Here is a 26859-nt window from a genome sequence, read left to right as displayed (position 1 = left end):
TGCTATTCCTGTATTCTTTAGAGATCTCTTTACTCCTTACAAGCCAGTCTCCCACTACTTCAATTTCCCATGATAGTTAATAATTCTTCATATTAAACTTTCCCTATTCAAATTACTATGTGGTTTCTGTGTCCAGATTGGACCCTGACTAGATACAAAGATACATATATGTGGAAGATTGAAGTTCTGGAAGACTCTACAAAGGAAGATAAAGAAGAATTGATAAAGCTATAATAGAAGAGGATGAAGTGGTGGGAGAGAACAACAAAACCCTAAAACTAAAGAAGTTGAAAAGACTGTCTGGGATTGCGTGCTTATGAATGCTATCATATTAATTTGGCAGACACCGTCAGAAGAAATAGATGAAGTGAAAGAAGCTAGACACAAAAGATCACATATCATATGATCCAATTTAAATGAAATGTCCAGAAAAGGCAAATCTATAGAGACAGAGAGTAGATTAGTGGTGAACTGAAGGTTGGGGTAAGAATGGGAATTAACTGCAAATGGGCACAAGGGATCTTATTGGGCTGATGAAAATGTTCTAAAACTACACTGTGATAATGGTTGCACAGCTTGGTAAATTTACCAAAAAATTGAACTGTACACTTAAAGTGGGTGAATTTTGATATGTAATTATACCTTAGTAACATTGTTTAAAAAAAGAAACAGAAGTTGATGAATACAAAGCTTTCTATCAAGAAGCTTTCTATGATCACAAGGTTTATATCCACGTTATTGCTAGGGGGAAGGAACTTTCAAATCTATTTCCTTCATAAACACTTCTGCTCCATATGATCTATTTGATGAATCAGGATCAAAGAAAAGTGATTATATTAAGCAGAGTATTACAATATGCAGAGTACTTATCACAGATGATGTCCATAATACGATCCTTAAGTGCTTTAATTTTTCCAAAGTGTTACAGATTCTGATGACACTTCTTTGATAGACTCTTCAATAGCATAAATCACTTAAGGTGATCAAAAAGAAATGAGCCTGTAAACCTCTGGACATGATGGGGAAGACTGCTAATAAGAAGTATAATGATAGTTTTCAGAAAGAATTTGCTACCAGTAATAAACTTGATTAAATACCAGAAATAGATGAAAAAGAACAGAAAGCAATAAAGAAATTAGAGTACAGAAAAATGAATTGTAAATTACACTTTCATAATTGGGAGTCTGTGTATAGAAAGAAGGTAAAACAAGTCACTACTTTTGAGGGGCTTGTTCTGACTGCTGTTTCTCCAGCTCCCAATAACGTGTTGGGATTGTGGGTCACAAGAAAAAGTAGTTTTTTAGTTGAAAAATGTTTCATACTCTTAGTGTATAAAAAAGCTTTAAAGCTCCAAAATGGGGGAAGAAATAATGCTGGGAAGACCAAATAAAGGTATGCCTTATGGTTAAAGCAGAGTGAATATGCTCTGATGGAGAAGTGGCTGACAACCAATAAGTGCACCAGCAAAGGACTGTGGTTACAAACACATTAGAAACCAGTTAAAAACTGACTTAGGATAATTACTCCTCAAGCAAGGGAAGACTATGTTAGGATAAATTAAAGCTTTTCAGGAGTAAAGATAAAAGGCACCTAATTACTTTTATTTCTCTAAATCTTGATCTAATCTTACATAATTATTTCAAATTCTAGTGGCTGACAATATTAACAGTTAACATTAACTGTTTAATAAAAAGTCCTGAGTTTTGTTGTTGTTTTTCTTAAAGCCAAGTTGAGTAGAAAACTGCTACTTTCTTTCAAGTTAACCCAACCTACAGAAAGTCTACTTGTTTGGATCACAGAGCAATTACTAAGGGCAAACATTTGCAGCAGTAAATCCTAATTGTATACAAAGTACCTAGAAGAGAGAGCTTTCTGAAAGTCGGCTCTGCAAACTTTCACTAAGACGCTAAACTTCATACTATTCTATCTGACTTTAAACTTTCACTAAGACACTAAGCTTCATACTATTCTATCTGACTTTTGCTATGTGAATGTGTAGCAGTACCTTACCTAAAAGTTTGAACTAAAGTTTCTTCACCTAACCATTCCTTTCTAAACTGTCTACTACCTCATCAGCCACAATGACCACTTAATATATATGTATCACTATAGGGAAGCGTCAACAAGGACAATCTATGTGAGGAGGATTGTTGGGGTCATACGAGGAAGAAGAAAATGAATATCTGAATTGTTTCTCGCTGTCTTAGGTCTGCTTTTTCCCAGCTAGTTCTCCAGATCTTGTAGCCCTTAGAACCTTGACAGGAGTCACGTGATAAAGTATGTACAAAAGCTGGTGCCAACATTCACACACATGCATGATGAGCACACCCACACTTCGAATGCAGGCTACCTGAAAACATTGAGGCCACCGACACTGAGAGTCCGTTCTTTGACATGCGAGTCAGGTTAGATCCTTCGCTACCATCTGTGTAATAATGATTATAAAAGGGGCCCTTTAGTATTCAGACAGGAAGTAAATCAATGAGAATGACAGCTCTATACCACATGTTCCTGAATCAGAACTTGACTGTTGCTCCAAAGGTAAAACTGCTTTCAGGAACTTACGTCCACAGGTAGGTACTCACAATAACTTGGGAGACAGTCACTGCTGCTCCCCGAAATTGGCCTTGCCAGCCTTCCCCAAACCAGACCTCCTAAAGTAGCGGTTCTCAACATGGGGGATTTTTCCCCCTGCAGATACTTGACAATGTCTGGAGACATTTTTGATTGTCACGATTTGTGGGAGAGGGTGGAATGCTACCAGCATTTAGTGGGTAGAGGTCAGGGATGACGCTAAACATTCTATAATGCACAGGACAGTCTATCACAGCAAAGAATTATCTGGCCTAGAGTTTGAGAAACCCAGCCCTAAGTTCTTTCCCTTTAAGGATTTCTGTTCTGAACTGACTAGAGAGTTAGCTGATTAAACATCTCCTCTGGGCCCACAATTGCAGCAAAAGGTTCCAATAGGAGCATACTTGGTGCCACCTCCAGACAGGCTATTTCAAATCTGACTCCTTCCAGACTCAACAGCTTCCCCTGGCTCCTTGCTTTGCCAGGGGAAAGTGGTCAAGTGGACTGCTCCACACCCAGTGAAGCAGCGTTTTGTATTTACCTTAGTATTACCCTCATGAAATTCTGACTGCTGATCCTAGAGAAAGGGCAGAACTCTTTTATTTTCCTCTAATTTGGAGATCAGGTCAATCACAGACTGGTATAACAAAAATATGTATATATTTGGTCTTTGCCTCAATTCCTGGCACAGAGCTCCTAAAACCCTTAGAATTTCCTGAGTGATAGGCATGTCTTTTATTATTTATAATGAGTCTCTTTCCATTATATCTGAGTTTATGCTAATAAGGTGACTCTTAGGGGGCACTTAGATAGCTTTACTATGGGGCTGGTTGCCAGAAAAAAAACCCAACCACTTGATTAAAGGATTAGAACTTTTATCCCCATCCCCAATCTCCCAGGAGGGGGAAGAAACTGGAGATTGAATTCAATCGCCAATGGTCAATGATTTAATCACTCATGCCTACATAATGAAACCTTGATTAAAAAAAAAACTCATAATGATGAGGTTTGGGGGAGCTTCCTGGTTGGTGAATATATCGATGTACTGGGAGAGTGGTGCACCCTGACTCCACAGGGACAGAGGTTCCTGTGCTTGGGACACTTTGGGACCTTGTCCTATGTACCTCTTCATGAAGATGTTCATTTGTATCCCTTATAGTAAACTGAAATTATAACTATAGCACTTTCCTGAGTTCTGTAAGTCATTCTAGCAAATTATCGAACCTGAGTGGGGGGTCATGGGACCCCTGAATTTGTAGTTGTCTGGAGAGAAGTAAAGGTAGCCTGGTGACCCCATTTGTGGCTGGCATCTGAAGTGGGGTAGTCTCATGGGATTGAGCCCTTAACCTGTGGAGTCTGTGCTAACTCCAGGAATCAGTGTCAGAATTGAATTATAGGACACTCAGTCGATGTAAGAGAATTGGAGAATTGCTGTTGGAAAACCACATACAAACAAAAAAAATTGGAGCTTTAAGTGATTATCTATTATTGTCATGAATAGAAATCAGGTACATTAAAGAGAACACAGAAGGAAGACTTCCTGGAGACCTGGAAAAATATGTGTAAAAAACTGTATTTCTGAATGGGGAAGAAACGCAGCTACCATAACCTGGAGGTCTGTGCAGGTGAATGGGCTCTAGACTGGTGTAAAAGGAAACTGGAGCCTCAGGCAATAAAAGATCCATTCATCATCATTTTACAACACAGAATTACAGATACAATTCACCTCTACAAGAAAATTACTTTCGGTTTCACCTACTGGGGATAAGTTTATGTCCCTGAACTGTTTTTTTGTTTGTCTGCTTGTAGCACTGATGAAGACTTGAAGAAATCTATGATTTGCAGGAATGTTTTAACCCACTAAACAGTTAACCTGATTTAACACAGCTGCCTTCCCAGATTAGAACCCATCCCCTTCTCTATGCAGGCAGATGCTTACAACAATAACAACAACAGTCTGTGATTCTGCTAAGCAAGTGTGCAATGGTAGGACAGAAAATAAAGCTCTACTTTGTAAACTTGATTTTTTTCATTTTTTGCTTTTTTTCCCAATAACTTTTTGTCCTTTTCTCTTACGATTATAACAAAGCTTCTTTTAAACACTTTGAAACAATTTCTGCTGTGTTATGAAACACAAGAGGATTATAATTTCACACAGGTATGGGCCAGCCCTCAGCTGTGAGCAGGAGGAATCAGAGGGAGAATCCATGAGAAAGGTGTAACTGAGGAAGCAGCATCGGGGTGACTTCAACAGGCAGCCCACTCCACCTGGAACACTTCCTTTCAGTGTTCTTTTATGCTTAAATTTTAAAGGGGTTCTCTTTTTAGCAAGAAAGGCTGTCCCTTACAATCGCTGACAACATTCCATAATGGACCATACTGAAGATCCCCTACATAGGGAAAGCTTCTCAGCCTATGATTCTAAATTGAAAGAAACAGGTAATGAAAGCTCCCTTGAAGAAGTGTCAGTTCTTACCTTGGATTTCAAATTCATCAACCTCATCAGCAGAGCCCGAGTCAGAGAACTGTGCTGAATCACGTGAACTGAACTGGGAGCTGCTGGAAGTGACCCGAAAGCCTGTGAGGTTTAAAAAAAAAAAAGTAATAAACAGGACAGAAAGAGGTCTCCTTCTCCCTCTAGGGTTACAATAAAAGGGACCAGGTATGACTTCAACAGAGAATTAAATAGAACTTTGGCTGGGGTGATGCTGGGGAAGTGGAAACTAGCCCTTCTTGCTGGTTTATCTCCATTTTATTCATGAAATTTAGAAAGTTTTATGTAAATAGAATGTACTACTATCTGGGAAGTGAATCTGGAACGACTGGTCTTACTTCTCATATCAGAAACCTACTTTTTGGAAGATATTTCTGAAGCAGGAAATGGATGAACTCTAGGATTCTGATCTAGTAGGAAAAAAAATCAGAACAACACAGAAAATCTTTCTGGCAGCAGAGGAACCCTTGGCTGGGTAATAACATCTCAAATTAAGACAAAAAAGAAAGCCGACGTGGTGCCATGTCTTATCCTGAAGCCCTGAAGAAGCAGGAAGAGACACCCTCACAGCCTCACTCACTTCCATGCTCAGTCTCCTGGTACACAGGGAGCAGATTCTTGGTGCGGATTTGCTGGCGACGAAGGCGGATCTTCTGCTTCAGTTCCTGGATCTCTCTATCGCTGTCTTCCTCCTCGTCTTCTTCCTCTTCTAGGCACTGGCTCATCATGTTGCACTTCATTAGCTCAATGGCAGCAATCAAGGACTCTGAGATGCTGAAGTGGGCATTCTCCTGGCAGAAGGAGAACACCAAAGAAGTTGCTTAGTAAGGGGCTAGAAATATTGAAAACCTCATTGATAATAATGTGGGAAAGTAGAGCTTGCAAGACATGCACTCCTTTTATTCAAAACACCTCTATAAAGAAAGCTGATGGCCAGAAAACCTGTTCTACATTCTCTTTGCTCTCGTACCTGGCCATGCCTGGGCCTTCCTGTTCCACTTTCTACATAAAAATATGACAGGGAAGAAGTCCAGAACTTCATATCAGGGTCTTTCCTAAAGCCATACACCTGTACACAAATTATTAAGGTAAATGTGATGTCTCAAGATAAAGTGCTTTGTAAGCTATAAAATGCTACAGGAACGTTATTTATTACGTATCTGAGCCTTAGAACAAAATATAGAAGTTTATTCTGGAAACAGTTTTTACTTAAGGTTCCAGGGTCAAGGAAACAACAATCATGTGGCTAAAATTCAATGCTTCTCTGCCCAAGGTAGCTTCTAAGTCAAAATCAGTAATATTTTTAGACTCAATGAGGAGCATGTACTCCATGAAGAGTTCTTCAGAGATAGAACCTACTGAGTTTATCTTTACTATGAACTTATCTTTACTGTTGTCTATACTTATGTTACTGCTGTGTACCCCAAACCTCCTTAGAATGAATGGCACTGCAGCCCCTCAGGCCAGATCTCCCAACTCATGGACTCTTTGGTAGCCCCTTAGACTCCTCACCTTTTCCAGGTCTGCACAGCTGCCAAAGTCTTGCTCAGACAAGTAGCTGATGAGGGACTGTCCTTCTGATGGTCTTCGGAACATACCTTCCCCTGAGCACAGGTACTGACCATCCTCTGTAGAAAAATGGAATGTGAATGTGAAAAGCTCTCACTTGAAATGCAAATCTGTAACAGCCAAGCTTCTTCAAGAAGTCTGATGATTTTACCACTAAAGATGCTCCCAAGTCTTCCTAGGTAACAGACTGGAAAGAAGCTATCTACCTTCTAAAGGAATTTCTCTGAATCTCAGAATCCCAGAGCACTAAGCCTTCTGGTTAAAGAATGGTGGAATCAATGTAGAGAGCCTGGAAACAATCCTTTTACCATCTAAACATGAACTACTTGCCCTCCTACTCCACAAAAAAGAAAACAAAAAACCTGTGCTGAGAGACAGACAAGGAAACAAATGGTTTCCTCCTGTGGATGATTTCCATGTGGAGCTTATCTTCCGGTAATTAAGCCCAGACACTCAAAGGCCTCTTTTCAAGGTCCCTCTCACCCACTCAGAGCACCATTCCATCTGGATCAACAGACACTCATGGTGATAACGCCCACAGCATGAGACGGTGGGACCCCTAAGTCAGAGGGGAGCAAGAGAAACAGCAGGGCAGTGTGATTTCCAGCACAGAGGTTGAAAATGATGAAAGGGAGGGTGAGAGTGTACAGTGTGTACCCTCCACAGAGCTGAGATGAGCCACAGAGCTCACAGCTCAGTAGGCACAAGGGGAGAGCAGAGAAAAGACACAAATGCAGTCCTAGCCTTCCTAGTACTCACTTACCATACTCCATGTACAGAGAGCTGGGTGTGCTGACTTCACTGCTTTGGCCAGAATAGGGCAAGGGGCCTCTCAACTTCGACTTATCATTGCAGGATTCTAGTGGCAGTGACCACCAGGGAGTAAAAACACACATACAAGGTGAGCAACAGATACATTCTCAACTTTGGAGTTTCAACATTTAACTGCTCCCATTCCCAAGACCCTCCCAAAGAGGAGAGAGGTGGAACACCAACAGGGAACAGTCCAAGAATGCAGGAACACATGGAGGAAGGGAGATGGCAAGTCAGTATATTCTAAGGTGAAAAGAGAAAACATGACCCAGAATGCGGCAACACAAAGGTGAAAAAGAATCAAATCAGTGGATTCCTGAATTTAGTTCTTTTCTTCTATCTTTTTACCAAATGTTCCAGGAACATCAGCCAATTTCCAGCCTCCTGACAAACCAATTCAGAAAACAGTTCTCACAAGGTAAAACAAAGATAAGTACATTAAAACTTTTCTGATACCTTAACACTAGGCTTTTAAACAGTATCAGATGGGTTATACTCACTAAGGAAATACCAGGATATGGCCTCTCTTGACCCTGAAACGTAAATTTGTCATACCTACAAATTTAACCCACTTCTGAATTGGCAGAATAACAACATAAAATCTAGCAATGTCCTAAAAGAAGCATTAAGACAATGCTAGAAAAGCCAGAGATGATGGCCTTATAACCAAAGGGCTCAGCCACAGGGCTGCAGACCCAGCCTCACTGGAGAAGGAAGGGAGACATTTCAAGAGAAAACTAGCAAAGTATGAAATGCCTGGGTAGAAGTATTCAAGGAACAGTGAAAGTTAGGAGTGGAGAAATAGCAGCAGGCAGGACTTGCAGGAAATGAGAAACTGATATTCTCCAAAGGAAAACACAAAGTTCCCGGTGCCACAGAAGGAAGAGCAGGTAGAAAAGCTGTGGGTGCCTGAGAAATGAGCAGGATGCTCCAAGAGAATGAAGGATTGAGCTGCATTCAACCCACTTCCCAGACAGATGGTGCCAACTTGTCAGCTGCTCCTCTCACAAAAATGCTACTGTGTGGTAAGAGAGAACCTGTGTTCTCTTCTCCTTAGCCTCAAAGATTTCTGGTGGTCCTGGCAGTGGGCTCTGCTCCTCAATACTGAACTGAAGACAAAGCAGCAGTCACCATGATACCCTGGTAAGAAACTAAGACTTGGAAGGGACCTTTGAGGTCCCCAGTCAAACTCAGTGTACAACACACACTCCAACACCAGCACCCTTTTCCTTTACATGTGAACGCCATCCAGCTTTTGCTTACTGAGCTCACTACCTCCTGATGCTGCCCATTCAACTGAACAGCTCTAATTCTTAGAATTTCCTCAGGTAACACTTGAAATCTGTCTTCTTACAATTTCTCATCTCCTTAAGAACTACAATGCTCTTCTAAATGATGGTCCCGCACACTTATTCCTCTTTAATGTTCTCTTTTCCAGGCTAACATCCCCAGTGGCTTCACCCATTACCAGGAAGCCATGGTTTTCAGTGCTCCCTCACCACTCTGTCTTGCAGATATATTCTAGTCTGGAGTCATGGAGTCATTAACATCTCCATGAATTATGGAACCCAGAATGGAAAACAAGATTCAGTTTGAACACCACCATGAAAATCAAAGAAACTTAAATCACTAGAAAAATCCTGTGCAATGGCTGGAACGGGTGGATGGGGACTTTTAAGGGAAGGAAGATGGGTGAAAGAAAAAGGAAACGGTACTCTAGGACAGGCAAGAAACATGCACCCACAGCCAAAACCACAGAAAGGGGAGAAAACACATTCTGGTGTTAATTCAAGGGGAATAAAGTAATCCATAGTAAGTACTCAGTTATAAGAAAAATTCTGCCACTGATTCATCACGATGTCTTAGACAAATATTGGGCCTCACTTTCACCCTGGGGCAAACAGGATTGATAAGTCTTGACTCTGCCTCCCAGAAGCTTGTTACGAGACTGAATGAAGCATCTGGAAGATGTGGGCAGAAAACATATCATAAAAAATCTTGGCGCTATTTTACAGACAGGTCCAAGCTTCACAGCAGGACCAGACTAGACAGACTTGATTTGACACCAGAATGGAAAAGGAGGTTCTGAACCAAGCAATGTGGTCACAGAGGAGCAGGAGGAGGATGAGGCGGTGGACAGAAAGGAGGACTGGCTCCCAAACCTGCAATGGGATCTTCAACTATAATGGTGATATTCCTGAGGCCTCCTGTACGTAGACAGACACGTGCAGAGGAGAGTGCAGAGGAAACGAGAATAGAGAGAGTGAGAAAAAGAGTGTCCTTTTATCTAGCAGAGGAGGGGACTTAACTCCCGAGAGGGAACCCTAGTGCTGAAGTAGTCAGCTACTGAACCCTAGCAGCTGACTCATACAGGAAGCTACACATGACCCACACTCCCTCAGACCCTTCTGCTTAGGTTTTCCCTGGGTCCCTTTTCCAATGCAGGTTACCGTGTTTCTGGAATCCACGTGGATTCCAGAATGGGGGCAGGGAAGTTTCACATGCTCAAAGACCAGTGGCCTGGAGTACAGCAGACACCAGGCCTGCAGCAGGAGATGTGAAGTGAGGATCTAACCCAAGTACTCTTCACATCTAAGAAAGCTCGTGGGAAGACAGGCTTTGATTTGGAGACTTTTTTTCCTGAAGAGTTCCAATAAGCCAAACCACATTCTTAAGGGGAAAATAGAAACAAAAGTTTGTCATTCATAAGTTTTAAATGAGGGCCTTAGCTCTCAACTTTCTAGAAATTACAAACAGAAATCAACAGCAGCTCCAGTTACTAATGGAAATCCCCCCTTTTTGCTTGTTTTCTAAATTTTTTTTATATTTTATTTTTATATTTTATTTCTAGGGCTCTCTCACCCAGAACTGGCTTTGAGCAAAAAGGTCCACATTCCACTCACTGTTAGGGAGATTCTTCTACAAATGAAACCCAACCAAAGCCTGCTAGGCACGAATAACCCAGGGCAGATGATGGCAGAGAGATGGCAAAAGCAATGAGACCCACCTTCCCATGCCTAGGGTGCTCTCTGCTAGCAGCTGGTATTTGTGTGAAGGAGGCCCCAGTGGCCCCTCCTTACCTGACTGCCTTTCAACTTGAATTAGTGATGCAGCAGTCAGTGCCCCAACTTATTTACAAGGTCATATCACCCCACACTCACTATATCCCTAGTTTTAATGAAGAAACCCTAATGTCAATTTGCCTCTCTCATATTAGTATTACATCCTGACCAAACTTATCAGGAATCATAGGAAGGGGAGGAATTTAACGGGATTATTTTTAAAGCTCATTAGTACTTCCCCTCTATGTAAGAGACACATTTAAAACTTGAACTATGATGAGTTACACTATCCTCTGATGCTAAGAAACTACTGAAAGAATTGAGGAAAGCATTTAACATTCAGCAATGTAAAAAGGAATACACATAAATATTCTCTAGAGAGACTTCTTGGGTATCCATATTACATTACAAACTTCTCTCTTTTATTATAAGCAAGATATCCATCATGTCATCAGAAACATAACTTCTCTTCCTATCATTTGAAGACCCTTAAGAAGAAACTCTCCCTTCTACCCTAAATTCAGGGGGCCACCTTCGTAACTAGGGGCTAGTGATTATCATTACCTAGGGCTCCTCTGGAGGCAATGTTGGTATCAGAATGGGAGCGAGTATGACTCCTCTTTGTTTCACTGGTGACAGTGAGTGTCTGCCCCTCTGAGAAGCTGGACCTGCGAAGGATGCTGGACAGCTGGCTCTGCCCGCCTCCCTCCTGGTCCCCTAGTGACGAAGCAGCAGAATCTGGCTTCTGGGAGCTGCTGGATGAGAACAAGTTGGAGCTGCTGCTCTCGGCATTGCTGCTGTGACTCTGACAGCTCGCAGTCCGGCCTCGGGGGTCCACGTTGCCGATGGCCAAGTACTCAGGCCCCTCACTGGCATCACTTGGGGAATCGTTCCGGCTACTGACCCAGGATGCTTCTATGGGGCTGGTTAAAGTGCTGGAGCTCATCTCATTTGGAGTGGAGGGGGAATCCCTGGCTAATGCAGGGATTGGAAGCAGGGGGGCTTGGGTGGTTTGATCCTCTACTGGTGAGGTGTGCCCTCTGCTTTCTCGAGGTCCCTGGGGAGGGCCAGAGAGTGAAAAGGAAGTAGATCTTCTTTCTAGGGTATAAAATGAAAGAGAAGGGAAAGGTGAGCTGGAAGTCTTTGGTACATATAAAGGGCTTCTCCACAATTAAGGACCAAACTCCCTATCAGTACTGGGTGCCCAGGACACCTGGTGTCACCTCAGTAAAAGTCATTTGAGGTAAGTAAAAAATTACTTAGAAGCAGCTAAACAAAGCACATGGGCTCTTGAGACAGTGGCTTCATTGCTTATTCATACGCTTTTCTCATCCATAAAAAGAGCAATAATAATAACACCTACCTCACAGGACTGTTTTGAGGATCAAATGAGATAATATACACAAATTGATTATAACAGATCCTGGAATGTGGTAGGCACTCAATAAATGTTACCTATGATTACTGAAATGCCTTCTTGGCAATGTGGATTAGAAACCCAGAAGAATCTAAAAACATCTCTCTTTCCTGTTACTTTAATGATTCTATTGAATTATCTTAGGTCAGTTGCTATATAACTTTTTAAGATGTTCATTTTTATGACAGGAAGTTTGACAAACTGCACGAACCCAAGGCTTTGTCTACACTCAGACTGTGAGCAGGCACCAAGTCTTCTACTTTCCAGGGCTGGGGATACACGGTATGACTACCCTCCCTGCCCCCATACCTGAGCTGTGGTTGGGTACGGATTGATGAAGGCTAGAGAAGGACCCAAAGTAGGAATGCTGAGCGTAGCTGGTTGGAGGGGTATATGTGGAACCAGGCAGAGCTGTCAGGCTCTGGCTCTTTGTCACGAGCAGCGGGCTCTCATGCTTTCTGGCAAACTACAAAAAAACATGTGTCAGAATCAAGGACAGAGACCTTGGGGCATTCAGGAGTATTCAGCACTACAGAAACGCTGATAGAAGCCGACCTTTGGCAGCAGACTTGGACTGCAGCCAGAGCCTGTAGATATAGCATAGCTACCCCCTATTAGAACATACAACTTCAAAACCTTGAAGTCCTGCCATATACCACAGCTTCTGTCCCTGGAATCCTAGGCGGTAAACCTGGAGTGCTTTATCATGGATGCAGTACAACAAAATGCTCAAGACTATGCACGTGGAGTCAGAAATCAGAGAGACTAGGGTTCAAACCCAGACCCTATCACTTACAGGCTATTTGGTCCAGACTTTGGGTAAGTGACTTGCCCTGTCCCTCAATGGCGTCCTTTATAAAATGAGATTAACGCCTACCTTATAGAATTGTGAGGAGTAAATGAGATGATGCATGTATTGTGCATACACCATGCCTGGCACATAGAAAGTATTCAATAGATGGTAACCAAGAATCAAAACTTAAAAACCAAGAGAGATAGGGAATCCCTGCCTAAAAGAAGGAGGGACTGTGATTCCATTCTAGCTGATGTACTGATATTAGTGATGGGGTGAGTGAATTGGAGGGTTAACAATAAGCAACAAAATTTTCTTTATACTTCAAGGACAAAAATGATCCTGTGTAACACTAGGCCATACTACGTCTGATGCTACAAGTCCTACTCCTGATTCAAAATCATCCCTCTTCTCCCTAGCAATTTGCCAAGCTTGCCCTTAAGGAGGTGCTTACTTAGACTCAGGATTTTAAAAAAAGATTTTAAAAAACAGACACCTTCTTCCTCAAACAGACCTAAGCTTAGACTTTTCACTTCAATAAGTACTTTACAGTAACTCCCCTTCTTCTCCAAGTTTTTTTTTTTTCTTTTTAATAAAAGCCTTTCAGTCCACAACTGCCTAAGTGAAGAAGTAGTTTGTCACATAAGGTTACATCATGGTGAATTTGAGGGACCCAGCACAGACACAGATAATCCCTTGCCCCCTTTACCATAGATGCATCAATCTGAGCCAAGAGACGGGGGTTGTTCTGTTCCACTGCTTCCAGGCATTGAAGCATGGCCGTGACGTGGGCGTTGCTTAGCAGGAAAGCAGTATCTGTGGAGAGAAAAGCTACTGCAGAGATGGAGCCCACTGGGGAGATCTTTAGCTTCCTTGTGTGGCCCGGGGAGAAGCTCAGGGAAGAAGAGAGGGAAAAAGTAAAAATGACTTGAGGAAAATCATGCTATTTGTGGAGAGAAGAGGAATCAGGGACAAATAAAGTCTAGGATAGGCTAAGCAATGTGCAATATAGCAGAGGGGCTACAACAAGAGGCTTCAAATTCAGAAAGTCCCAGATTTGAATTCTGTTGCTAGGTGACTTTTGGCCAAGTCACCTAAACCTCCTTGGACTCTGCTTCCCTGATTGAAAAACAGAGGTATTAATACTGACCTCTCAGGGATGTGGGGAAGAGCATACGCATAAAAAGTACAAAAGTGACTGGCACATAGGAAACTCAGTACATGGCAGTTACTCTCACCGGTTTGTGAGTATGGGAATAGGAGAACACCTCAACATAAAGTCTGATTGTGTCTTACACAGCAGGTGAGAGAGAAGACTGGATGGGTGTTTCTGATCAGAATGTCTATGGCATCAAGTGAGGCCCTGGGATAAGAGTCAGTGTACAAGAAGCGTAAAGTGGAAGAGCGTGAGGAATACGGGCAACAATCCTGGCTAAGTGACCTTTACGTACCTGTGTAGAATTTTCTGATATACTGTCTATCCCCAAGCAGAGTTCGAAGCTGGGCTGAGAGACAGTGGCACTGCAAGCTATGCTGCAGCCACAACTCTGCAACGGCACGCTCACTCACACCATCAGTGCCGCTCTCACCATTCTCATGCAAGTTGATGAACTGGGAGGCAAAGAGGCAGGAGTCAAAAGATACATCCTGGTAAACACAGCAAAATTGAGGCCTGGTGATTTGAGACAGGAAAGAGGAGGCAATCAGAGGTATTTTTCCTCCAGCTAGCATCTAGAGGTTACTGAGCAAGGAAGGGAAGGAAGGGATTAACGGCTCCACTGCTAGATTGGGCCACTGGAGAGGGACTAAGCAGTTAAGTCCTCAAAGGCAGCTCCAGGAGAGGACAAAGCTGCTACATCTGTCTCTTTATGTTCTAACTCCAAAGAGGCATCAACTCTGGGGTATTCAGAGGGAAGATAAACTTGACGTTCTGGCCTCTCTCACAGAGTTCTCTATTTCAGATGGCCGCCAGAAAACAATGCAACAAAAACCTGGGGGAAAGGATCCAGGAAAAATGCCATCAAAGGTTCTCCACCAAAGAGAAACAATCTCTCGTTGGCTCTGGCCACAGCATTCTCTACTGGAACTTCCTTCTACTTGGCTGTTCCTAAAAACAAGGTCTCAGAGCCCAGGGTTAGTGCAAAAAAATGTATGGATGGCAATTTCAGATAGCTTCTAAGAGGAAATGTCTACAGCAATACATTTTAGAAAAGGAAGTTAGAGAAGGTTTTGGTGGGAAAAATAAAAGTAAGAAAGACAAAGAAAATCTATGTAAGAAAACCATTAGGCTCTGGCCTTTTCTCACAAAAAAGGCCAGTCTGACACCTTGTGATTTGGTTCTCTGATCATTTAAAAACAAATGACTTTTCCTCACATCATCTCAACAATGAATCTGGCAGTGGGTGGGGTATACATGAAATAATACTGGCTATGTATCAACAAGTGTTAAAGACGAGTGACAGATATTTTAGGGTTCATTACACTATTTTCTTTAATTTTGTATATTTTTCAAATTTTCCATAATAAGGAGTTAAATAAACAGATACATAAATTTGACAGTGATTGATCTGGAACTAGCTGTGTAACTCTGGCCAAGTCACCAAGCTTCCCTGAGCTCTTGTTTCCCTGACTGCAAATCAGGAGTACTATGTTGAGCTGAGAGGACAGGAGAGTAGGGTGCTACAAGGGTAGCCAAAACTGTTAGGAAATGTTTGGCTCCATTTGACCCTGGCCTTCAGAAACCTCACATTTCTTTCTAATTGGTACATCCTCTTCTCAAAAAACACAGTTATCAGCATATGAGTCCAACTTCCCCCAACCACTTCAGGAAACTGTCACCATTTGCCCAGGATTTTGAAAAGCTTTATTCTGGTCCCACTATGCAGATGTTTTGAAAATAACAAAACTTTTTCACTCCTTCCCCAGAGGAGAGAAAGTGGCCCAGAGCAATGGGTTTTCAAGGTTTATTTTTTTTTTAATTTTTTTGAGGAAGATTAGCCCTGAGCTAACATCTGCCGCCAATCCTCCTTTTTGCTGAGGAAGACTGGGCCTGAGCTAACATCCATGCCCATCTTCCTCTACTTTGTATGTGGGATGCCTGCCACAGCATGGCTTCACAAGAGGTGCTAAGGTCCGCACCTGGGATCCGAACTAGCGAACCCCAGGCTGCCAAAGCAGAACATGCGAACTTAACTGCTGCGCCACCAGGCTGGCCCTCAAGGTTTATTTTTATTTTCATTTATTTTTTGCTGAGGAAGATTAGGCCTGAGCTAACATCTGTTGCAAATCTCCCTCTTTTTTCCTTGAGGAAGTCTAGCCCTGAGCTAACATCTGTGCCAATATTCCACCACTTTACATGTGGATCACTGCCACAGCATGGCTGACAAGTGGTGTAGGTCTGAGCCCAGGATCTGAACTGGTGAACCTGGGCCGCTGAAGCGGAGCATGTGAACTTAACCAGTATGCCACGGGGCCAGCCCCAATTTCAAGGTTTATTTTTTAAAGCAAATAATCCTCCCCTCCAAATCAGTCCTACAGGGATAATTTCCTGCTCTCAATTAACAGGAAACTTGACTCACCATCCTTTTAGTCTAGGAGACTCTTAAGACAGAACATCAAACAACAAAGCCTTGTGGTTACCTTCACTTCTTACCTTCTCCACATGAAGGGCCGAGTGGGGACTGAGCCAGCGGATGTCTTTCACAAATTGCCAGTAATCAGTCTGGCGGCAACACACCTGCTGTGGGAACACATAAGGTGAACAAATCACTACCATTTTGGACCAAATCTAGTTCTAGTGTTAACACTCAAAGAGAGAAAAAAAAATATAACTCTTTCCTTGCCTCAACCAAGGTTCTCAGCACCAATCAAAGGAATATATACACATATTCATCCTTTTAAAGGATAATCGTTAAAAATTATTTTAATGATTCTTTTGGGCATTCTTTTGCATATAATATAGAAGGTTATATAATGAAAATAATCCGTTTTCTCCCATTCAGTTTCCTAGAACATAATTCTTAAAACTGGTGAAGAGTTATTTGTTAAAAGTCAGAGATGGAAGTCTTCAGTTCTTTCTGCAAAATAAAGTAAGGAAAGACCTGCTTTTCCCAGGCTACCCAGGTCAAGAAAGAGCTGTTTTAAGGGTCAAATAAATGCTCAGTCCTACATAAAATAGTCTCACACTGGAAGAGGCCTGAACCTGGCAAAAAAATGTTTATATCATGAAAACCTCTTATTTTTTGAGAGTCCTTTCTGAGCTTACTGGGCACAAGCTAAAACTGAAATCTAAATAATGTAGAAATATAGAGCTGGCACAAGTATTAAGAGACAGACTAGTCAATGGGACAAAATAAACAGCCTATAAAGAGTCTTTAAAATATATCAGAACTTAACCTATGATCCAAGAAGCATCTTAAACGTCATGGACCTCTCACCTAGTCTAAGAAAGTGGAAGTAAGAATTAGAAGTGTCAGGTGTACAGGATCTTTTGCCAGTTAGAGTCACGGAGACTTTTAGTATTTCGGCAGCAGTGTGGCAGTGTTTCTGGACTCTGTTCTGTGGCTTAGTGGATACTGACTGGCCAGAGGTGGGCAGCGGTGGGATATCAACTCCAGAATGTCTCCTGGTTATGTCACATATAAGTGAATAGCATCTAAACTTGGTTTCCTTTCTTTAGGCAAAATTTTAGGCTCAGAAATGAAATAGGGGACATCACTACAGATCCTTGAACGTTATGAAGAAATATAATAAACAACTCTCTGCTCACAAATTTGATAACCTAGGTGAAATGGACCAATTCCTTGAAAGATACAACCTGCCAAAACTCATGAAGAAGAAATAGTTAGTCTGATTAGGCCTATATCTATTAAAGAAATTAAATCAACAATTAAAACCTTCCAAAACAGAAAGCACCAGGCCTAGATGGGTTCACTGGTGAATTCTACTAAACATTTAAAGAAGAAATTATACCAATTCCCTACCATCTCTTTCAGAAGATAGAAGCAGAGGGAATACTTCCCACATCATTCTATGAGGCCAGCATTATCCTAATACTAAAACCAGAAAAAGACAACACAAGAAAAGAAAACTATGGACCAATACCTCTCATGAATATAGATGCAAAAGTCCTCAACAAAATACTAGCAAATCAAATCCAACAATGTATAAAAAGATTTATATACCATGACCAAGTGGGATTTATCCCAAGTATGCAAGGCTGATTCAACATTCCAAAATCAATTACTGTAATCCATCACATCAACAGGCTAAAAAAGAAAAATCATATGATCATATCAATAGATGCAGAAAAAGCATCTGACAAAATCCAACACCCATTCATGATAAAAAATCTCAGTAAACTAGGAACAGTGGGGAACCTCCTCACATTGATAAAGAAAATCTACAAAAACCTACTGCTATTATCATATTTAACAGTGAGAAGCTCAAAGTTTCCCCAGTAAGATCAAGAACAAGGCAAGGATGTCCCCTCTTACCACTGCTTTTTAACATTCTACTGGAGTCCTAGCTAATGCAATAAGACAAGAAAAGGAAATAAAAGGTATACATATTGGGAAGAAAGAAATAAAATTGTCTTTGTTCACAGATGAAATGATCGTCTAAGTAGAAACTTAGAAAGAATCAACAAAAAAATGCTTAGAACTAGTAAGTGATTATAGCAAGGTTGTGGGATACATGGTTAACACACAAAAGTCAACTGCTTCCCTATATCCCAGCAATCAACAAGTGGAATTTGAAATTAAACACACATTACAATTTACATTAGCCCCTGTAAAAATGAAATACCCATAAATCTAACAAAATATGTATAAGATCTGTATAAGGAAAACTACAAAACTCTGACGAAAGATACCAAAGAACTATATAAATGCAGAGATAATACATGTTCATGAGTAGGAAGACTCAATGTTGCCAAGATGTCAGTTCTTCCCACTTGATCTATAGATTCAAAGCAACCCAATCAAAACCCCAGCAAATTATTTTGTGGATATCAACAAACTGATTCCAAAGTTTATACGAAGAGGCCAAAGACCCAGAATTGCCAACACAATACTGAAGGTGAAGAACAGAGTTTTTCTTCAAAAAAGACTGATACTATCTGACTTTACAACATACAATGAAGATACAGTAATCAAGACAGTATAGTATTGGAAAAAGAATAAACAAATAGATCAGTGAAACAGAATAGAGAACCCAGAAATAGACCCACATAGATATAGTCAAACGATCTTTGACAAAGGAGTAAAGGCAATACAATGGAGCAAAAATAGTCTTTTCAACAAATAGTGCTGAAGCACTGGACATTCACATGCAAAAAAAATGAACCTAGATACAGACCTTATACTTTTCACAAAAATTAACTCAAAATGAATCACAAACCTAACTGTAAAACACAAAACTATAAACCTCCTAGAAGATAACATAGAAAACCTAGATGACTTTGGGTATGGTGATGACATTCCAGATACAAGACCAAAGGCATGATCCATGAAAGAAAGAACTGATCAGCTGGACTTCATTAAAATTAAAATTCTGCTGTGTGACAGACAGTATCAAGAGAATGAGAAGACAAGCCAAAGACTGGGAGAAATATTTGCAAAAGACACATCTGATAAAGTGTTACCTAAAATATACAAAGAACTGTTAAAACTCAACAATAAGAAAACAAATAATCTGACTTTTAAAAAATGGGCCAAAGACCTTAACAGACACCTCACCAAAGAAGATGGCAAACAAGCACATGAAAAGATGTGCCACATCATCTGTCATCAGGGAAATGTAAATTAAAACAACACAATACCACTATACACCTATTAGAATGGCCAAAATCCAGAACACTGACAACACCAAAAGCTGACAAGGATGTGGAGCAAAAGCAAATCTCATTCATTGCTTGTGGCAGTGCAAAATGGTACAATCACTTTGGAAAACAGTTTGGTAGTTTCTTACAAAACTAAACATTCTCTTACTGTATGATCCAGCAATAGCACTCCTTGGTATTACCCAAAGGAGCTGAAAATGTATGTCCACACAAAAACCTCAATAAAAACTTGATGTCAGAGTGACGTCAGCATCAACGCAGAGTAAGCTGTTCCCTTAGTCTTAACTCCCTAAATTACAACCAAACAGACATTCATTAACCAACAGAGGATTCCATACACAGCACAATAGGATGTCTGAGAGATCCATGCAGCCATACATCTGAAGATGGGGGTACTGGATCCCTCGTAAGCAGTGGAAGGAGGTGAGCAGGTCCCCTCTTCCTCCCCAGTGGCATAAATCTAGGTCACAAGTCCTCACACAGCAGCCAGCACATGGCTCTAAGAGGAGGTGGGAGAGCAGCCAGGCCTGCAGGTGAACACTTTTGCTTTCAGAGTTGCAGCCTGGCCAAGGGGAACACTTCACACTGAGTGGCATGGCTCAGCCACCACAAGGGTGCTCTCATCAAGTGCAGCAGCCCAGGTGAATCACCCAAGAGTCCGGAGTGGGTCTGCAGGTGAGAAAGAAAGTGCCCCTCCCCTCTCCCCTAGTGCACCATCTCAGCAGGTCCCCCCAAGGCAGCAGTTCCACACCAGAGCACTTGCGCATGTGTGAGACCTGCCAAGCAGCTGCAGCCAGGGGGCAAATGCAGACAAGCCCTATCAGCACAACTTTCAGGAAATGCAGTGGGTTCAGAAAACACAGCACCTGCCCCCTCAGAGGTGGCAGGTGGAATCTGCGACCTGATACTACCACTATGCACCAGCAAAGGATCATATCATCAAACACCATGAAGAACTACATTAACACTCCAAAGAAGAAGGAAAATGATGTCTTCAGAAACCAATCCTGAGCTCACAGAAATTTACAATCTAAAATGATGAAGAATTCAAAATAGTTGTCATAAAGAAACTCAAGTTACAAGAAAACTCAGAAAGACAGCTCTATGAACTCAGGAATAAAATTAATGAGCAGAAAGAATACTTCATAAAAGAGATTAAAACTCTAATAAAAAAATGAAACAAATTCTGGAGATGAAAAACACAATTAATGAGATAAAAAAACAATCTAGAAACCTTAAAAAACAGAGGTGACATTATGAAGAACAGAATTACTAATTTAGAGGATAGAAATATAGAAATACTTCAGGTGGAGTAGGAGGGAGAACTAAGATTTTTTTTAAATGTGGAAATTCTTTGAGAAATATCCGATTCAACTAGGAAAAGCAATCTAAGAATTATAGGTATTCCAGAGGGAGATGTGAGGAAGAAAGGAGCAGAGAGCTTGTTCAAAGAAATAATAGATGAGAACTTCCTAAACCTGGAGAAGAAACTGGACTTACAAGTATATGAAGTCAATGGAAGTCCTAATTACATCAGTGAAAAAAGACCTTCTCCATATAATAGTATAACCGGCAAAATTCAATAACAAAGAAACAATATTAAGGGCAGCAAGGAGGAAGAGAATAATTCACAAAGGAACTGCTATCAGGCTTTCAGTGGATTTCTCAGGAGAAACCTTACGGGCTAGGAGCAACTGGAATGACATATTCAAAATACTGAAAGACAGAAACTTTCAGCCAAGAATACTCTATCCAGCAAAACTATCCTTCAGATACGATGGAGAAATAAAGCTTTCCCAGATGAACAAAAGCTGAGGGAGTTCATCGCCACTAGACCTCCCTTACAAGCAATGATCAAGGATCATACCTGAAACAAGAAGCAAAGGTTTACAAAGCCTTGAGCAAGGAGAGAAATAGACAGACAAAATCAGAAAATTACAGCTCTTTATCAGAACAGGTTAGCAAACAATTATAACATAAAAGATAAAGGGAAGGAAAGCGTCAAAAATAACTATAAACACCTCATTTTAATCACAAACTTGCAACACAAAACAGAATAAGTTGTGACAACAATAACTCAGATGGGGAAGAGGAAAGAGATGGTACCTATTTAGACTAATGAGATAAGACGTTATCAGAAAATGGACTATTTCATCTATGAGATCTTTTATACAAACTTCATGGTAACCACTAAACAAAAAATCAGAGCAGAGACACAAAACACAAATGAAGAGAAAGCTGAGAAAACGGTCACAGAAAACCACCAAACTGAAATGGCAGTCAGAAATAGAAGGGAAATATAGAACAACTGGAAAACAAGAGATAAAATGGCAGTATTAAGCCCTGATATATCAATAGTCACTCTAAATGTAGATGGATTGAATTCTCCAGTCAAAAGACAGAGAGTGGCTGGATGGATTAAAAAACAAGACCAACAATATGCTGTCTTCAGGAAACACATTTCAGCTCTAAAGACAAATACAGGTTCATAGTGAAGGGATGAAAGATACTTGAAGCTAATGGCAAACAAAAGAAAGCAGGTGTTGCCTTACTTATATCAGACAAAGCAGACTTGAAAATAAAAAAGGCAGTGAGAGACAAAGAGGGGCACTATATAATGATAAAAGGGACATTCCACCAAAATGATGTAATACTTATGAATATATATGCACCTAACACAGGTGCACCGAAGTATATAAAACAACTATTAATAAACCTAAAGGGAGAAATTAACAGCAACACAATAATAGTAGGGGACCTCAAAATCCCACTTACATCAATGGATAGATCATCCAGACAGACAGTCAACAAGGAAATAGTGGCCTACATGAAAAACCAGACCAGATAGACTTAAGAGATATATATAGAACATTCCATCCAAAAACAGCAGAATACACATTCTCCTAAGTGCACATGGAACATTCTCAAAGATAGACCATATATTGGGAAGCAAGGCAAGGCTCAATAAATTTAAGAAGATTGAAATCCTATCAAGCATCTTTTCTGACCACAGTGCTATAACACTAGAAATCAACCACAAGAAAAAAAGCTGAGAAAGTGACAAATATGTGAAGACTAAACAACATGCTATTGAACAAGTATTGGATCAATTAAGGAATCAAATAAGAAATTAAAAAATACCTGGAGACAAATGAAAATGAAAATACATGATACCAACACTTGTGGGATGCAACAAAAGTGGATCTAAGAGGGAAATTCATAGCAACACAAGCCCACTTCAACAAACAAGAAAAATCTCAAATAGGTAATCTTAAATTACACCTAACAGAACTAGAAAAAGAAGAACAAAGTCAGCAGAAGGAGGGAAATAATAAAAATTAGAGCAGAAATAAATGAAACAGAGACTAAAGAAAAAAAACAGTAGAAAGGATCAATGAAACTAAGAGCTGGTTCTTTGAGGAGATAAACAAAATTGACAAACCCTTAGACTCACTAAGAAAACATGAAAGAAGGCTCAAATAAATAAAATTAGAAATGAAAGAGGAGAAATTACAACAGATACCACAGAAAGACAAAGGATTATAAGAGATTACTATGAAAAGCTATATGCCAACAAACTGGATAACCTAGAAGAAACAGATAAATTCTTAGACTCATACAACCTCCCAAAACCGAATCAAGAAGAAACAGAGAATCGGAATAGAGCAATCACAAGTAAAGAGACTGAAACAGTAATCAAAAACTTCCCAAAAAGCAAAAATCCAGGACCAGATGGCTTCTTCAGAGAATTCTACCAAACATTCAAAGAAGATTTAATACCAATCCTTCTCAAACTATTCCAAAAAATTGAAGACGACAGAAGGCTTCCTAACTCATTCTATGAGGCCAATATCACCCTGATATCAAAACCACACAAGGACAACACAAGAAGGAAAATTACAGGCCAATATCTCTGATGAACATAGATGCAAAAATTCTCAACAAAATATTGGCAAACCAAATACAGCAATACATTAAAAAGATCATACACCATGATCAAGTGGGATTTATACCAGAGAAACAGAGATGGTTCAGTTCAACATCAGCAAATCAATCGATGTGATACACCACATTAACAAAATGAGGCATAAAAATCACATGATCATCTCAATAGATGCAGAGAAAGCATTTGACAAGAACCAACATCAATTTACAATAAAACCTTTCAATAAAATAGGTATAGAAGGAAAGTACCTCAACATAATAAAGACCATATATGACAAAGCCACAGCCAACATCATACTCAACAGGGAAAAACTGAAAGCCATCCCTCTGAGAACAGAAACAAGACAGGAGTGTCCACTCCTGCCACTCTTATTCAACATAGTACTGGAGGTTTTGACCAGAGAAATTAAGAAAGAAAAAAGAAATAAAAGGTATCCAAGTTGGAAAGGACAAAGAGAAACTCTTGCTGTTTGCAGATGACATGATCTTATATATAGAAAACCCTAAAGAACCCACCAGAAAACTATTAGAAATAATCAACAACTACAGCAAAGTTGCAGGGCACAAAATCAACTTACAAAAATCAGCTGCATTTCTATACTCCAATAATGAAGTAGCAGAAATAGAACTTAAGAATACAATCCCATTTACAATTGCATCAAGAAGAATAAAATATATAGGAATAAATTTAACCACAGAGATGAAAGACCTATACATGAAAACTATAAGATATCATTGAAAGAAATCAAAGATACAGAAATAAATGGACAAATGGAAAGATATTCCATGCTCATGATTGGAAGAGTTAAAATGTCCATACCACCCAAAGCAATCTACAGATTCAATGCAATCCCAACCAGAATCCCAATGACTTTCTTCACGGAAATAGAACAAAAAATCCTAAAATTCATATGGGGCAACCAAAGACCCTGAATAGCCAAAGCAATCCTGAGAAAAAAGAACAAAGCTGGAGGCATCACAATCCCTGACTTCATAATATACTACAAAGCTATAGTAATCAAAACAGCATGGTACTGGTACAGAAACAGGCACATAGATCAATGGAACAGAACTGAAAGCTCAGAAATAAAACGACACATCTATGGACAGCTAATCTTCGACAAAGGGGCTAAGAACATACAATGGAGAAAAGATAATCTCTTCAAAAAATGGTTCTGGGAAAACTGGGCAGTCACATGGAAAAGAATGAAAGTAGACCACTATCTTACACCACACACAAAAATTAACTCAAAATGGATCAAAGACTTGAAGGTAAGACCTGAAACCACAAAACTTCTGGAAGAAAACAGAGGTAGTACACTCTTTGACATCAATCTTAAAAGGATCTTTTTGAATACCATGTTTTCTCCAACAAGGGAAATACAGGAAAAAATAAACAAGTGGGACTTCATCCAACTAAGGAGCTTCTGCAAGGCAAAGGAAACCAGGATCAACACAAAAAGACAATCCACCAACTGGGAGAAAATAATTGCAAATCATATATCCAACAAGGGGTTAATCTCCATTATATATAAAGAATTCACACAACTGAACAACAAATAAACAAACAACCCGATCAAAAAATGGGCAGAGGATATGAAAAGACATTTCTTCAAAGAAGATACAAAGATGGCCAATAGACACATGAAAAAGATGCCCAACATCACTAATCATCAGAGAAATGCAAATCAAAACTACCCTAAGATACCACCTTACACCTGTTAAAATGTCTATAATCACTAAGAAAAAAAATACCAAATGTTGGAGAGGTTGCAGAGAAGAGGGAACCCTCACACACTGCTGGTGGCAATGCAAACTGGTGCAGCCACTATGGAAAACAGCATGGAGATTTCTCAAAAAAATAAACATAGGAATACCATATGACCCAGCTATCCCACTACTGTGTATCTATCCAAAGAACATGAAATCAACAATTCAAAGTGACTTATGCACCGATATGTTCATTGCAGCGTTATTCACAATAGCCAAGACATGGAAGCAACCCAACTGTCCATCGACTGATGATTGGATAAAGAAGATGTGCTATATATACATACAATGGAATACCACCCAGCCATAAAAACAAGACAAAATCGTCCCATTTGCAACAACATGGATGGACCTTGAGGGTATTATGTTAAGCAAAATAAGCCAGAGAAAGACAAACACTGCAATGATTTCACTATAGCATTGTTATTCACTGTAGCATTGTTGCTAACAGCAAATTATTGGAAATGATCTAAATGTCCTCACCAGGGACCAGTTAAATCAATTATGGTACATATATACAATGGAATATTATAAAACGACAGCTGTAAAAAAGAATAAAAAAGCTCTTTATGTAATGATTTGGAATGAATTACAAGATAAGTCAAGTAAAAAAAGTATGCTGCAGAATAGTGATTACAGCACGCTTTTATTTGCGTGAAAAATCAGGAGGTTTAGCAAAGAAAATTATTCATATTTGCTTTTATAAGCATAAAAATTCTCTGGAAGGAAACTGGCAAACAGTAGTTGCCTATGGGATTGCAAGAAAATAAGACACTTCACTGTACATGGTTTTACACTTTTTGTTTTCTTAAGTGTATAAATGTACTATTTAAAAAATTAAATATTTTTTATTCAAAGCAAGTTACAGAGTGATATATACAGTACAGTCTTAATATTTTAAAAAGCACATAAATGCATAGGAAAAAAATAAGAAAACTACCAAAATGTTAAAGAGTGACTGTTATTACTTGGTGTTGAGATTATGAGTGATATTAACTTTCTTCTAAATTCCTTTCAGCAGCATTTTCCAAATTTTCAATGAATAAAAATATATTACTTAAATATTTAGAAAAGAAAAATACACAGCAGTATTTACTATTATTGTTCTTTTTTAAATTGGGCCATCTATATCGCCAAGAACAGGTTTCTGCTTGGTGATGGAGAAAATGGGGATGTTTTCATTTTTCCTATTCAGCTGAGAAGTCTCAGGGACTGAGAGTCTCCACATTTCTAAGCAGCAGAAAAGGGGACATCACATATGCCTTGCCTCATGGAAGTGATGCGGGGTCGGTGAGCCGAGGAGTCGAAAGAAAGATTTCTTAGACTCTTAAGATCTGGCAGTAGTGCTCTTTTATTTAGAGAGTAGAATAGCATGGGGACAGGACCCATGGGCAGTCAGAGTTTCTGCTGCCGCTGCTTCTGCTGCCCCTGCTGGCAGGGGGACAGGGCCCATGGGCAGGCAGGGCTGCTGCTGCTGCCCCCGCTGGCATGGGGACAGGACCCATGGGCAGGCAGAGCTGGTGCGTGGGGACAGGACCCACGGGCAGTCAGAGCTCCTGCTGCTGCTGCTTCTGCTGCCCC

At 40.2% G+C, this 26859-nt stretch overlaps 1 protein-coding gene across 7 annotated transcripts in view; it reads right to left on the bottom strand.

Moving 5' to 3' along the window:
• The window catches only part of RUBCN (rubicon autophagy regulator), a 59824-nt gene that overhangs the window by 13709 nt on the left and 19256 nt on the right, over positions 1-26859 (bottom strand). The window contains exons 3-12 of one of the 7 annotated variants that reach the window (XM_046658654.1): positions 16375-16461; positions 14174-14333; positions 13432-13538; positions 12239-12395; positions 11077-11610; positions 7401-7496; positions 6581-6696; positions 5649-5859; positions 5051-5152; positions 2351-2425 (exon numbers count right to left, since the gene is read on the bottom strand). In XM_046658654.1, coding sequence (XP_046514610.1) covers positions 2351-2425; positions 5051-5152; positions 5649-5859; positions 6581-6696; positions 7401-7496; positions 11077-11610; positions 12239-12395; positions 13432-13538; positions 14174-14333; positions 16375-16461 — 1645 coding nt within the window. Of the gene's footprint in view, positions 1-2350; positions 2426-5050; positions 5153-5648; positions 5860-6580; positions 6697-7400; positions 7497-11076; positions 11611-12238; positions 12396-13431; positions 13539-14173; positions 14395-16374; positions 16462-26859 lie in introns of all 7 variants that reach the window. The other 6 variants (XM_046658655.1, XM_046658660.1, XM_046658656.1 and 3 more) reach the window with 6 other exon arrangements.

This window comes from Equus quagga, chromosome 4 (assembly GCF_021613505.1).
Source record: "Equus quagga isolate Etosha38 chromosome 4, UCLA_HA_Equagga_1.0, whole genome shotgun sequence".
Classification (NCBI taxonomy): Eukaryota; Metazoa; Chordata; class Mammalia; order Perissodactyla; family Equidae; genus Equus; species Equus quagga.
The sequence above is the reverse complement of the archived record's forward strand: the minus strand, read 5'-3'. Positions and strand labels throughout refer to the sequence as shown.